Source organism: Podarcis cretensis (genome assembly GCF_951804945.1).
Source record: "Podarcis cretensis genome assembly, chromosome: 3".
Taxonomy (NCBI): Eukaryota; Metazoa; Chordata; class Lepidosauria; order Squamata; family Lacertidae; genus Podarcis; species Podarcis cretensis.
In genome coordinates this window covers 12,674,091-12,689,776 of record NC_137172.1, presented here as the reverse complement: position 1 = coordinate 12,689,776, position 15,686 = coordinate 12,674,091, and the positions used below count along the sequence as shown (strand labels likewise).

The window sequence follows — 15,686 nt, the reverse complement described above, 5'->3', positions numbered from 1 at the left end:
AGCATCCATTCTTTGGCGATCAGCCTTCTTTATGGTCCAGCTCTCACTTCCATACCTCAAAGCCCATTTTGCTCTCTTTTTTTTAGGGTTCTGCTCTCTTTTTTAGGGTTCTTTATCTTTAAATGGGACTTGGGCTGTATAACTTTTTGGATGGTTAGAGAACTGTTCTCTGATAGCCCTTCAGGTAGAAGACCAGCCTCTGTAAAGCAGGTGTTGAAGATATGACCTTTGTACCTTTATGGAATTCTCAAGCTGAGATGTCCACCTAGTTATTGGAATGAGGAAGGGAGAAAAATCCCTCTTTAGGTGCACCAGATCTTTGCAGAGTTGCACCAAAAGTTTTCAGAGCTCTGCGTTTGCTTTTAGAAAGAATGCATTTCAATAAACTGTTCTTTTTTGGGGGGTTGGAGGAAAGCACAACTTCAGCCCTCCAAAAAGTCATGTGACTGTTTAGTTATCCTTGTTGCATTTTCTCTCTCCCCCCCCCCCCCTTTTTCCCTTTTTGATAACATTTTATTAATTTGCCAAAAATCACAACAAAAACACCATAAACCAATTTTTAACCATAATTTTTGCTTGCCTTCCATCCTCTCCCCCTCTTGGTTCCATTGTTTAGTACTCGTTCACGCACGTCCTTAAAACCTTATATTCTTAATAATCCAATTTTAAAGCTCCTTCATCTTATTACAAGTGACATTTAAAGTTATACTAATGTAAAACACTATGCACAAAGCTTAAAGGATATGCATTAAACATTCCTCCCCCCTTCCCCCCCCCAAAGCCCTCCCCCCCCCCAAAGTGCTCTTTCTTTCTTGGGTTTCAAGTTAACTGATTTGTCCAGCATAGTTCAATAATTTATTTTGCCAGAATTCTTTATCTTCTTTTGTGGATGATTCTTCCTTTCTTCCTTAGGAGCTGACTTCCTGGCATCTACTCTTAAGTACAGGAACAAAGTCTTTCATTCAATAAATCCATCAAGACCTATACAGCGGTACCTCAGGTTAAGAACTTAATTCATTCTGGAGGTCTGTTCTTAACCTGAAACTATTCTTAACCTGAAGCACCACTTTAGCTAATGGGGCCTCCCACTGCCGCCACGCCGCCAGAGCACGATTTCTGTTCTCATCCTGAAGCAAAGTTATTAACCCGAGGTACTATTTCTAGGTTAGCAGAGTCTGTAACCTGAAGCATCTGTAACCCGAGGTACCACTGTACATCATCCTTGTTGCATTTTCAAACTTCAGTGGTTTGGTAGGGAAAATTGTCCGTGCGATTTATGTGCTTGAAAGTGGCAAGAGACTACAGAGAGATTTTTCGGTGGTTGTGAAACTCTCAAACAGAAACGGCCAGCTGTTTTCAAACGGACACAACCTTCTTGAAATCTGCTCAGCAAAGGTCAGTTCACACAATGCTCTCATGGCCCGATGATGCCCCTGCATTGTGGGTTAGCCTGTGTATTTGGAACATGCTCAGTGTATACACAGCAGCCGGGAACATTCTCCGTATTTGCTGGGTGAGCCGGAGAACTTTTCCGTGAACACAGCTGGGACTCCTCTTCCCTGCATTCAGGGAAGCCTGCAGACAGTCCCTTAGAAGTCACAGTTTTTCACGTCTTGCCTAAAAACATGGAAACGTGAAATTAGGGGAAGTAAAATAGCGGGGGAAATGGCTGAGTAAAAAAAACCAACCCATGCATTTAATATTCTGCAGAGGAAATTGGGAAATAAATGACATTCTTAAGGCACTATTCATTTAGAGCCTCTCCAGATGACCTTTTTTAATTGAGTATTCATCCAAATTTGCTTTCACAAAGTTGAGCTAGATTATATCTGGTCTTCGCTGAACATTAGTTTTGATTTGTTTGTGCACTCATCCTGCTTTGCTTAGGTAGTATGTCTAATTCTTCCTGATAGTCAAACTACAAAAAGTCATTTTTATTTTTTTTTCTTAAAAAGCGGATTTGTTACACTAGGGGTGACAGAACACTTTAATCCGCTATAAATGTGAAAACTCGAAATTCTGGTATTGGCTCAACTTCATCCTGCAAAATACTGTTCGTCTGGACTCCAGGCGACCTTTCCATGGCAATTTATCCATATTTTGGCAGGCATAAATAAGAATTCTCTATCCTGTTGTGAGTCTCTATTGCGTTACTTCATTTTCTCATAGATGGTGGAGGATAGCAACCAAATTTGCCAGTGGAGTTCTTTTTAATGCTTGATATTTTACTATGTTTTTATATATGCTGTAAGCTGCCCAGAGTTGCTGGGGAAACCCAGCCAGATGGGTGGGGGATGATGATGATGATGATGATGATGATGTTCTAGCCTACATGGGCTTGCCTCTTTGCTGGCCCATTGAACACAGAACATCTGCATAACTGTGCCCATTACTCAGGAGATTTTTTCAAAATTTCCATTCCATTCCATTTGTGAATTACTTCCTGTGAGACACCTCAAAGGCAATTTAACAACATGACCTTCAGCAATAAAAACATATATTAAACTATTGCATATTTTAAAACAATTTCATATCCGACAGTTAAAGATGGGGGTAAAAAAAAAATCAACTGTGGATTTTATATATATCTACACACACACACACACACACACACACACACACTGCTGCTAGTTTTAAATAATTGGGTGAGAAAGATTCCTGTTAACCTTCAGAGATGATAGCAAACCATGAGATTATGCCATACTCATACAAGGACAACTCAATGCCACTCGTTCATTGGTAATAATAATAATAATAATTTTTTTTTTTATTTATACCCTTCCCAAAACCAGGCTCAGAGCAGCTAACATCAAATGTATAACACATTAACATAAAATCAGACAATCAATTAAAATACATCCTCAAATCAGATCAGGATCAGAATAAAATCCAATCAGATTAGGGTTGGGGACCTTAAATGCTCACCAGGCCCAGCTGTTTGTGCTGAACTTATATGGGCCGGTGAGAAAAATTAGGAGACCACTTTCATGCAGGTTCTTATGAAAGGGGAGAGGGAGTCAGACTGAACCCTGACCAAAGGCCTGGCGGAACAGCTCCGTCTTGCAGGCCCTGCGGAAAGATGTCAAATCCCGCAGGGCCCTGGTCTCTTGCAGGAGAGCGTTCCACCAGGCTGGGGCCACGGCCGAAAAGGCCCTGGCCCTGGTTGAGGTCTGTCTAATGTTCTTGAGGCTCGGGAATTCCAAAATGTTATTATTTGCGAACTGTAAGGTCCTCTGTGGGGCATCCCAGGAGAGGCGGTCCCGTAGGTACAAGGGCCTTATAGGGCTTTAAAGTATTGGCTTTGCTAAAACGAGGTTTGTGCTTTCTAGCAAAGGGGATCACCTCCCTGTTCTGTTTGCCCGAATCATTTCAACCTCTCCAGCCTCCACTTGGATGTTTCGCATTCCAGTGTTGCAACGGAAGTAAAGTTGGGTGTACTTTGTAGTCATGAGGCAACAGTTACAACAGCAACAAGAACGGAGGCTTAATATAAAAACGCACACACACCACAGAAAGTGGTGTCACAGAGCAAAGGTCTGTAGCGTATTGAAGCTGGAGGTTAGCAACAGACAAGAAGCCTAATAACTCTGCCACACCTCAAACGGAAGGTCAGGGCTTCTTTGATCGAATGCATAGAGAGCTTCGCTTCTTTACATGGAGAGCCTCCCTTCTTGTCAGGAGGTTGAATTCTGACAAGACAGAAGTACTGTTTTGGGGGGACAGGGGGCGGGCAGGTGTAGAGGACTACCTGGTCCTGAATGGGGTAGCTGTGCCCCTGAAGAACCAGGGGCGCAGCCTGGGAGTCATTCTGGACTCACAGCTGTCCATGGAGGCGCAGCTGTCCACCAGCTCCATCTGGTACGTAGGCTGAGACCCTATCTGCCTGTGGACTGTCTCGCCAGAGTGGTGCATGCTCTAGTTATCTCCCGCTTGGACTACTGCAATGCACTCTACATGGGGCTACCTTTGAAGGTGACTCGGAAACTGCAATTAATCCAGAATGCGGCAGCTAGACTGGTGACTGGGAGTGGCCGCCAGGACCACATAACACCGGTTCTGAGAGATCTGCATTGGCTCCTAGTATGTTTCCAAGCACAATTCAAAGTGTTGGTGTTGACCTTTAAAGTCCTAAACGGCCTCGGCCCAGTATACCTGAAGGAGAGTCTCCACCCCCATTGTTCAGCCCGGACACTGAGGTCCAGCTCCAAGGGCCTTCTGGTGGTTCCCTCGCCGCGAGAAGTGAGGTTACAGGGAGCCGGGCAGAGGGCCTTCTTGGTAGTGGCCCCCGTCCTGTGGAATGCCCTCCCTTCAGATGTCAAGGAAATAAACAACTATTTTACTTATAAAAGACAACTGAAGGCGGCCCTGTTTAGGGAAGTTTTTAATGTCTGATGCTGTATGGTTTTTAATATTCAGTTGGAAGCCACCCAGATGGGCGTGGTATAAATAATAATAATAATAATAATAATAATAATTTATTATTATTATTATTATTATTATTATTGAAAACTGGAGCTACATTTCACACATTTAAAGCCCTGTGATGCCATCTTAAACAATCATGGCTTCCCCCAAAGCATTCTGGGAACTGTAGTTTGTCAAGGGTTCTGGGAGTCATTCAGAGGCCCCTATTCCTTTCCCAGGGCTACTGTCCTCAGGGTGCTTGAACAACCAGTCCCTCCTCACAGGTAATTCTGGGGAGTAAGTCTCAACACCCATAACCAAACTACAACTTCCAGAATTCTTTAGGGGAAGCTATGACTGAAAGGTATCGTCATGCTTTAAATGGATGGTGGAGGTGCGACCTAGAACATGTGTTCCTGGCTTCCAGGTTTACATGCACAGGAAACCCTTGTTATCATGTGGAGGAACATTCATTCATGTGTCAACTTTCCCCTCCAGCCTCAAATGAGTAGCCTGTTCACACAGGGATCTCAGGGCTGAAATATAGTTCCTATAAATGCTTGAAATGATTGGCTGTGAGGATATGTGTTTGGGGTTGTTGTTTTTTAAAAGGTGTTTTCAATTGAAAAAAGTTACTGTTTTGCCGATTGCCACCCAGCGCTCCTTTGGGAAGAAGGGCAAGACAGAAAATTAGCAATTAAATAAATGACATCGGCTGACCACCACAGCCAGACATCTGCCTCAAGGTTTATTTGCACTGAAAGCAAAGAATGTGGGCTCCATGGCTAGAATATAGAGGGAATTCACCTCTCCAAGCACAAATCCCTTCAAATCCCTCCCAAAGTCTGGAGTGTCCTGTGCAGACGGTATTGCTACCATTATTGTGAGGGGAAATAATCACAAAAGGTATTTAGAAAACACCAGGCTGAGGTTGTTTTTTGTGGGGGCGGACTGGGAGGGGCAGGGCTTTGCAATTTAATTTTGAATGCGTCCAAGGTTGTTCTGGGCATCGGGATCTTGCTTTGCACTGAGCTGAAGCTGTGTCCAGTTCTGGGCACCACAGTTCAAGAAGGACACTGATAAACTGGAACGTGTCCAGAGGAGGGCAACCAAAATGGTCAAAGGCCTGAAAACGATGCCTTATGAGGAACGGCTAAGGGAGCTGGGCATGTTTAGCCTGGAGAAGAGGAGGTTAAGGGGTGATATGATAGCCATGTTCAAATATATAAAAGGATGTCACATAGAGGAGGGAGAAAGGTTGTTTTCTGCTGCTCCAGAGAAGCGGACACGGAGCAATGGCTCCAAACTACAAGAAAGAAGATTCCACCTAAACATTAGGAAGAACTTCCTGACAGTAAGAGCTGTTCGACAGTGGAATTTGCTGCCAAGGAGTGTGGTTGAGTCTCCTTCTTTGGAGGTCTTTAAGCAGAGGCTTGACAACCATATGTCAGGAGTGGTCTGATGGTGTTTCCTGCTTGGCAGGGGGTTGGACTCGATGGCCCTTGTGGTCTCTTCCAACTCTATGATTCTATGATTCTATGAAGCACTGCTGTGCTCTGACAGTGGGTCTCCCAAGATCTCAATCAAGAATCTTCACCAGCTCTGCTACCTGTGAACCTCTAACACAGGCAAAAGCATGAGATCGCCTGTATGCAAAGATGTGCTTTGCCACAGAGGCTTTTATTTATTTATTTATTTTTATTCTCTGTATAAATATTGCCCTATAGTTTTTTTTTTTTTGGGAGGGAATGATTAACAAAAAATTAAAGGCAGTTGTATCAAATGGGGTTTTCCCTTGCTGTAAAGTGTTTCTACAAATCTGAATACTCTTATCTTCACTGATCCTCACCGCTGCAGCCTTCCATGCCATAACTTATTCTGTTCCTTAAAGATCCCACAATCCTCAGGTGCAGATTTTGGGAAGTGGGTAAGAGGGAATCACGTGCCCTGCTTTACATGAGCCGATTTTTATTTTTCAAATAAGGCAGAACCGCCTTTGAAAACAACCCAAGGTCACTGGGCAGTCAGATGGTGACCTGTCCGGAGTGCTGCTCTTGTGCAACAGCAAAACAACTCTGTGTTGCCCAACAACTGGCCATGCAAACAATTGTGAAAGTGCTCCCAATAACTTAGCCAAAGCTGTTTGCCCATGGCTTTTTGTAAAACCAGATTAACTTCAAACCTTGTGGGGCTTTAGAACCATCCGTACAAATTTCAGTGTTTCGCCAACTTTGTTTTCCAGGCTGTTGCTGGAGTACAACTCCCATCATCCCTGACAACTGGTCCTCCTAGCTAGTGATGATGGGATTTGTAGTCCAACAATAGCAGCAGACCCAAGTTTGAGAAACACTGCATTAGGTGATCTTCCCTCCCTTTCATTTTTTTATTAGAAGAGCTAAATCAATACAGAATAAGGGGAACAGCTTGGGCTCTGTGCATAGCTGCAGACATTCAGTGTCAGCAGCACTGAGCTAAATAGGGCAATGGTCTGGCATGATAGAAGGCATCTTCCTGTGCCAAGTGAGACGTAACGTATTTTTCCCTCTATAAGACGCACTTTTTCCCTCCTAAAAAGTAAGGGGAAATGTGTGTGCGTCATATGGAGTGAATGCAGGCTGCGCAGCTATCCCAGAAGCCAGAACAGCGATCCCTCTTGCTGTTCTGGCTTCTGGGATTCAGAATATTTTTTTTCTTGTTATCCTCTTCCAAAAACTAGGTGCATCTTATGGTCTGGTGCATCTTATAGAGCGGAAAATATGGTAAACTACAGGCTCCTGTAACCAGTGCTTGTGGTGATCCTTTGGGTATCGTAGGCGAACATGGATGACAATATTCGTGGTTATAATGGTTCTAGGAAACAAGGCGGGTCAGTAGCTCAGCCTAAATGTAGACAGTCCCAGGTCCCCTCTGGGATGTGCAGTTTTAAAAATTCCTGGCCAGCTGATCCAGGAAGTACCACTGCGATTTGGGAGAGACTGCTGGGCTTGATGGACCAGGGGGTGTGATCATGTCATGCACTCAAAGAAGTGTCTTATCAGGATGTGCTTTGATTGCATCCCTGCTTAAACTCTGCCATTCTTTTGTACGTCTTTTCACCAGATGAACGAGAGGCAGTCCAGAAGAAGACTTTCACGAAGTGGGTTAACTCTCACTTGGCACGTGTGTCCTGTAGAATTACGGACTTGTACGCCGACCTTCGCGATGGACGGATGCTTATCAAACTGCTGGAAGTTCTTTCGGGAGAGAGACTTGTAAGTGACCATTTCCAATGCAAATCTTTATCGCATCTGTGCCGTCCCAGTTGTAACAAGAGTCTAACTTTGCTGCAGGTCTGTTAGTTCTAAAGTCAAAGCAAAAGCATTGAGTGTCTCTCATGATATACCGAGTGTGGCCATTGAGTGTCTCTCATGATATACCGAGTGTGGCCATGGGGCAATTTCACATTAAAGTCCTGCCATGTTTTTTTTTTTTTTGGGGGGGGGTGTTATTTCAGTTGATGTGAGTGAAATGTGCAAATTACCCTTCGTCTCGTTTTCTTGCCATGATTTTAACAGGAGTGAAGAGCTAAGAGGTTTAGAAAGGGTTCGCTCTGGATAATTGGGACAAGAGAGGAAAGTGTGTTATCTGAATAAACTTATTGTGTGTGACTCTTACCTCGTAACAGCCTCTGCCAACACAATGTCCTCTACAGGTGGTGGCACTACAACTCCCATCAGCCCCAGCAAATGCTCACTGGGGCTGATGGGAGTTGTAGTCCAACAACATCTACAAGGTATCAGGTTGGGGGAGCTGTGGCCTTCCAGATCCCAGGCCAGGTGTGATGGGAGTTGGAGTCCAACTGCTTTTGGAGAGTCCCACGTTCCGCATTCTTCATATTTTGGTCCCGATCTTAAGGTGAACTTGTGTCACCTACACCAGAGGTCTAGTAAAAGTGAAATAAAATCGCTTAGAAAAACATTTCAAGCTTTGTGAAAGTTTCAGTAAAGTACTCCAGTCATTCATTTCATCCGTTAGCAGCTAGATAACAGTGAAGTAATAAACAAGAATGATATCATTATTAATGCTGTGTGGCCCTGGGGCATACTCTTCCAAATACTTCTTTTGGTAAAGGTTAAGTCCAGTCAAAGGCGACTATGGGGTGTGGCGCTCATCTCACTTTCAGACTGAGGGAGCTGGCATTTCTCCACAGACAGCTTTCTGGGTCATGTGGCCAGCATGACTAAACTGCTTCCGGCACAATGGAACACCGTGATAGAAACCAGAGCACACAGAAACGCCGTTTACCTTCTCGCCACAGTGCTACCTATTTATCTACTTGCACTGGCGTGCTTTGGAACTGCTAGGTTGGTAGAAGCTGGGACAAAGCAATGGGAGCCAACCTTCCAATCGGCAAGTCCAAGAGGCTCAGTGGTTTAGACCACAGCTCCACCCATGTCTTTTGGCACCAGCCTTTCAAGATATATTTTCTGTGGCCCAGAAATCCAGAGTTCCAGCTCGGGCAAGCAAAGCCATCAGCTCCAATTGCTTAACCACCACAGATGGGTACGAGGACAAGTGAAGGACAAATTCATTGACTGACAGGCTGTTGCTCCTAAAGATGAGGTGGTGGACTATCAAACTCCTTGGTCTGTTCCAGTGGTGCTCCTTCTGTGTTCTCATGTGCACACAAGTGGTGCCTTTGTTGTCACTATTTTGCAGGAGGAGTTCAAAAAAATTAGTGTTGTGCAACTGAAGTGGATAAAAAAGATTCACTGCCCTAGTGCAACAAGCCCACTTTTAAAAAAAAAAACAGCATATTTTTTGCAAAGTACGGGAAAACGTAGTGAAAAATGGGAATGAACTAATGATCAGCGAAAAGACAGACCGTATTTTTCGCTCTATAGGATGCACTTTTTCTCTCCTAAAAAGCAAGAGAAAATTTGTGTGTGTCCTATGGAGCGAATGCAGGGGGGAGGCAGGCGGGAAAAGCCCCCAAGAGCCGCAGACAAGCTCCGTGCTCTCTTGCAGGCTTTTCCCCAGGAGGGAGAAGGGACTGACTGGCCGCATCAGTCCCTTCTCCCACCTCGTAGAAAAGCCCACAGGAGCCACGCGCCCTTTAAAGAGTGTGCGGCTTCTGCGGGCTTTTGTGAGAGGTGAGGGAATTCCCCTACCTCCCAGAAAAGCCAGGAGAAGCCGTGCAGCCCTTTTAAAGAGCGCACGGCTTCTGCGGGAGGTGGGGGAATTCCCCCACCTTCCGCAAAAGTAGGGAGAAGATCTGGGAGAAGCGCACAGGCTGCCTGCAGCCTGTCTGCTGCTCCCAGAGCTGGGGGGAATCATATTTTCCCCCTTGATTTCCCCCTCTGAAAACTAGGTGCGCCCTATGGTCAGGTGCGCCCTATGGAGCGAAAAATACGGTATAACTCTTCACAAGGAAATCAGGACGAATGCTCCTTGTCGTATAGCCACCCCACAATCCCTCACAGGACAGCATTGCAGGGAGTTGGGCTAGATCAGGGCTCAGCAAACTTTTTCAGCAGGGAGCCGGTCCACTGTCCCTCAGACCTTGTGGGGGGCCGGACTATATTTTGGGAAAAAATATGAACGAATTCCTGTGCCCCACAAATAACCCACAGATGCTTTTTAAATAAAAGGACACATTCTACTCATGTAAAAACACGCTGATTCCTGGACCGTCCGCGAGTCGGATTGAGAAGGTGATTGGGCCAGATCTGGACTCCGGGCCTTAGTTTGCCTACCCATGGACTAGATGATCCTCAGGCTCCCTTCCAATTTGTTTCTATGATTCTTTGAAATCAGAATGAATGATAAATAAAGGCTGCATTTGGGCCAAACCCACTCCATACATTTAAGTGCTGTTTCACTGCTTTAACAGTCATGGCTTTCTCCCAAAGAATCCTGAGAATTGTAGTTTGTTAATGGTGCCAAAAGTTGTTTGGAGACCTCTGTTCCCCTCAGGAAGCTATGCTTCCCTGCCTTTGAGCTTCAACTGCCTGCAACATCCCCAATTCACTTGCAGTATTGTTGCAATGCTATCATATTAACCACATGTGTTTGGCTGTAGTTGTGTGAGGCTCCGAAGACTTGATTTTTATAATACACAGTAGGTGCTTCCTAGCCTGGTTGCCTTGACTTTAGAAGGAACACAACTGCAGCAATCTCTGTGCAAAGAGCTCTCATTCTGGCACGCCTTCCACTGCAAACAAACATCTAGATAAAGTGGTTTGCGAAGGCCTTGAGATAATTGCATGCATTCCGAAGTATGTTTGCAGGATTAGCTTTTAAATCTCGTTTGCTGAACCCTCTCCTGCTTATGTTTCTTTTTCCTCCATGCATGCTGATAGTTGTTTTGAGTTAAGCATTGGTGATCCCACTGCCACGCTCGATGGGTAGGATCATGGCTAAAGCCAAGGGAGCCTTCTAGGATTTTGCAGCCCAGAATTTAGATAAGCCGCCACCCAAGGGCCATTTCCAACTGTTTGCTTTTTGGAAATGTTTCTGCAGAAGCAGCCACAAAATGGCTGCACGTCTGGTGCCTCAGAAGACCAGAATGGGTGGGTGGGAATGTAAGCTACAGTAAAAAAAAAAAAAAGTTAGTTCACAACTCCGCTTAAGCATTCCTGCATCCACACACATGTTCCTGTTGGGCCATTATTTCCTTATTTGTTCTGAAAACAATACCAACACCCCCCCCCACACACACACACCTGTAATTAATTAAGGAAAAAGACAAAGGTGTAGCCCCGTGATAAACGTTCAGCATTTTGTGCCACAGCAGCATATTTTGGGGTGGGGGTCAGAGGGGCATCAGCCCTGCTGCCCCCACAACAATAGAACAGGGGGAAGTGCCAGCCCAGGTATGGAGAGGTCTGAGTTGGCAGTGGCAGCAACACAGGTGTTTGTGCCAAACTGCAGCTCCCCTGAGCTCTTGGGTGCCTTGCTATGCCCCATTCTGGTGAGTGCCAGGAGGGCGTCTCTGCCTGTTCACCACCACACCTTATATTAATAATAATAATAATAATAATAATAATAATAATAATAATAATAATTTATTATTTATACCCCGCCCATCTGGCTGGGTTTCCTTACTTCTTGCAGTGAGGGAACCGCCAGAAGGCCCTCAGCGCTGGACCTCAGTGTCCGGGCAGAACGATGGGGATGGAAACGCTCCTTCAGATATACTGGGCCGAGGCCGTTTAGGGCTTCAAAGGTCAGCACCAACACTTTGAATTGTGCTCGGAAACGTACTAGAAGCCAAAGTAGGTCTTTCAAGACCGGTGTTATGTGGTCTCGGTGGCCACTCCCAGTCGGCAGTCTAGCTGCTGCATTCTGGATTAACTGTAGTTTCCGAGTCACCTTCAAAGGTAGCCCCACGTAGAGTGCATTGCAGTAGTCCAAGCGGGAGATAACCAGAGCATGCACCACTCTGGCGAGACAGTCTGCGGGCAGGGAGGGTCTCAGCCTGTGTACCAGGTGGAGCTGGTAGACAGCCGCCCTGGACACAGAATTGACCTGCACCTCCATGGACAGCTGTGAGTCCAGGTGACAGCCGAGGGAGAGAAGACTTCTCTATCCTCCAAAAACTTCTACAGAGGGTTGGGAGGTGGCTGTTGAACAGTGGAGACTGTGTATAGGACTCTAGTCAGGAGGTGAGGCAGGGAGATTCACCTGAAATTGAATGGAGGGATCTCGCTCCGATTGATCTGAAAACAGATCAATGACATGCTGTGGTTTGCTTGGAAAAAGACACATCTTTTTCAGGTATTTAGTTTTTTCCTTTTTCCTTTTGTTTTATGCTGGGTTTTTTAAATATCTGTGTTTGTTGTTGTAAGTTTTTGTAACAAAAGTGACTTGAGTGTTAAATCAATAATAATTCAACAATAATAATCCATTCATTTATTTCACAATATTAAGGGGGGAGGGGACGCAGCTTCAAATAGAAGAGGATGTTTGCTCAAAGTACAAAAGGGAAAATGAGAGAGACCGAGAGACTGAAGAATCCGTTGTCCATATTATTGCACACAGTAATAAGACGTAAATGTGTGAAATGTTCTCCACGGTCCAGAAAATTGGAAGAAGATAATGATGATGGAGGAGAAGCCACTTCTAATTTCCTCCTCTTGCGCTTGGAGGAAATGGTTTGCAGGAGCACCTGAATGCAGTTTAATGCTCCTTAGCTGGTTTTTAAATGCAGCAGAGTATAGTAGGTATTATTTTACCTCTCAAGTTCTGGGTCTTGAAAGGGAAGTTTCTAATCGCAACTTTGCACTCCCCTTTTATTTGATACAGGGATTGGATTGCCGTTACGTGCCGCGAAAATTTCCCCGTGTAATTCAGCAAGCGCTTTAGGGACATAAATATTAAAACACTCGGTAAACATGACAATATAGAAGCACAAGCAATATCCCTCCACCTGATTACAAACATTAACCACTTCTGTTACCGCTCCATACAGCACAGCTCCCAGTGACCAGGAATGGCTCCTGACCCTATAAAGAGGGGTTTGGATGTGGGATATGGAGGGAGAGGGTGGAGAGGGGAGATGGAGAAGAGAAAGATCTTTGGGGCAAGCTGCCTTACTCTTGTTGAACCATTGGATGCAGCCCCAACAAATATATTATGGCGCGGGATATGGTAGGCAAATACAAGGTTATTGGTACCTTAAATGTGGCTGATCTCCTGATCCAAGCGGATAGCTTAGTTGGGTAGAACGTGATGCTGATAACGCCAAGGTTGCAGGTTCGATCCTCATATGTGTTAACGGAGAAATCTGAGGGCTCCCTTGGACAAAAAAATAAGGACACCATTTTGTAGTCCTTCCTTCATGGAGTAAAATAAAAGTGCAACAGTGCAGATCCGATGTATGGTTGATTTTCTATTAATTTATAACAGAAGCGTAGCGTATGTCGTGTGTGTGTGTGTGTGTGTGTGTGTGTGTGTGTGTGTGTGTGTATGTGTCGAGTTTGTACAAACTGAATGATTGGGGGGGGGGAGTTTCCTGCGACATATGGGACAGCTGCATATTCCTGCATTGCAAGAGGTTGGACTAGATGATCCTCAGGATCTTGATCCTCAGGATCTCTTCCAACTCTACAGTTTTATGAATGGAGCTGCTGCCGTTATGGGGAATGCGGGTATGTGAAAGAAGAGTATACCAATGCACCCCATTTTATTTTTTCTACATTGATATCCTTTCCACTACTTAGCAGATCCATTAAAGTTTACCTTTATTATTTTTGAAAGATGTTTCCTTTCACAACTTCTTTGTTGTTGTCCAAATCCAAAAGTGTTTCCAGAAAGTGAAGGTGGATCACTTTTGCCCTCGGGGAAATAAATCAAGAGGCTAGTCCTTAAAGGTCAATCCGCCAGATAATTAAAAAGTCAGAAGTGGATTATTTTCCTATTTGCGAAGTGGGAAAAGAATCCAGCTAGCGTGAAAAGGCAACAACATTTTAGGATTCTTTCCCTCCCGACAGTAACACAAACACACCAGCACAAGGCTCGTTTATATAAAACGGCACTTTTGGCCGTTCAGTGCTTTAACAATAATTCCTTTATTTTTTCCGAAAGCCCCAAAGGTCATCTCACATGCACGCATCTTCTCTGGCAAATTTTGCCCTTTATTGCACAGAGGGGGGAAGATTAGAAGGAATTAAAGTTGCCTCCCATTATGTGTGCCCAGCACATAACTGAAATTCTTAAACAAACATAAACACAGCGAGCGAAGGAAGGAAGCCAGTTTGCATTCCTCCCTGTCCAAAATCCCCGTCCCACTTCCTCAGACTGAAGGAAGAGGAAATGTGTTTATTATTATTTACATCAGGGAGTATCTTGCCGTAAGCCTGTGGAGTAGGTTGTTATTAACCCAGGAACAGGGGAAGCAGCTGAATCTTAACCTTCCAAGTCAAGGCCTAACATGCTACTTGTCAGCTGGGCCATAGCATATCTCAAAAGCAGTCGATTCTGTTCTGCGTGAATGTTGTTCAAAGATCCAAGTTCCCCTTTATAAACACTTCATTCCCAGAAGCTAGTATCTGGGGTTGGCACTGAGTGTAGACAAGGGGTATCAGATGTTAGAATCATAGAATCATAGAATCATAGAGTTGGAAGAGACCACAAGGGCCATCGAGTGCAACCCCCTGCCAAGCAGGAAACACCATCAGAGCACTCCTGACATATGGTTGTCAAGCCTCTGCTTAAAGACCTCCAAAGAAGGAGACTCCACCACACTCCTTGGCAGCAAATTCCACTGTCAAACAGCTCTTACTGTCAGGAAGTTCTTCCTAATGTTTAGGTGGAATCTTCTTTCTTGTAGTTTGGAGCCATTGCTCCGTGTCCGCTTCTCTGGAGCAGCAGAAAACAACCTTTCTCCCTCCTCTATGTGACATCCTTTTATATATTTGAACATGGCTATCATATCACCCCTTAACCTCCTCTTCTCCAGGCTAAACATGCCCAGCTCCCTTAGCCGTTCCTCATAAGGCATCGTTTCCAGGCCTTTGACCATTTTGGTTGCCCTCCTCTGGACACGTTCCAGTTTGTCAGTGTCCTTCTTGAACTGTGGTGCCCAGAACTGGACACAGTACTCCAGGTGAGGTCTTAACCTCCTCTTCTCCAGGCTAAACATGCCCAGCTCCCTTAGCCGTTCCTCATAAGGCATCGTTTCCAGGCCTTTGACCATTTTGGTTGCCCTCCTCTGGACACGTTCCAGTTTGTCAGTGTCCTTCTTGAACTGTGGTGCCCAGAACTGGACACAGTACTCCAGGTGAGGTCTGACCAGAGCAGAATACAGTGGCACTATTACTTCCCTTGATCTAGATGCTATACTCCTATTGATGCAGCTCAAAATTGCATTGGCTTTTTTAGCTCCCGCTAAAAGGTCGTTTTGAAGTGTGATCCTGTCCTCTGGGGTGTTAGCCACCCCTCCCAGTTTGGTGTCATCCGCAAATTTGATCAGGATGCCCTTGAGTCCATCATCCAAGTTGTTGATAAAGATGTTGAATAAGACCGGGCCCCAGACAGAACCCTGTGGCACCCCACTAGTCACTCTTCTCCAGGATGAAGAGGAACCATTGATGAGCACCCTTTGGGTTCGGTCAGTCAGCCAGTTACAAATCTACTGAGTGGTAGCATAGTCAAGTCCGCATTTTACCAGCTTCTTTACAAGAATATCATGGGGCACCTTGTCAAATGCCTTGCTGAAATCAAGGTAGGCTACATCCACTGCGTTCCCTTCATCTACCAGGCTTGTTGTAGAGCCGAGAGTTTCTCTTATGTATTAACAG

General features: G+C 45.0%; 1 protein-coding gene across 3 annotated transcripts in view; it reads left to right on the top strand.

The window, feature by feature from the left end:
- The window catches only part of SPTBN1 (spectrin beta, non-erythrocytic 1), a 243,782-nt gene that overhangs the window by 137,051 nt on the left and 91,045 nt on the right, over nt 1-15,686 (top strand). For all 3 annotated transcript variants that reach the window (XM_079968376.1, XM_079968374.1, XM_079968375.1), the window contains one exon: nt 7,504-7,655. In XM_079968376.1, coding sequence (XP_079824502.1) covers nt 7,504-7,655 — 152 coding nt within the window. The remainder of the gene's footprint in view (nt 1-7,503; nt 7,656-15,686) is intronic.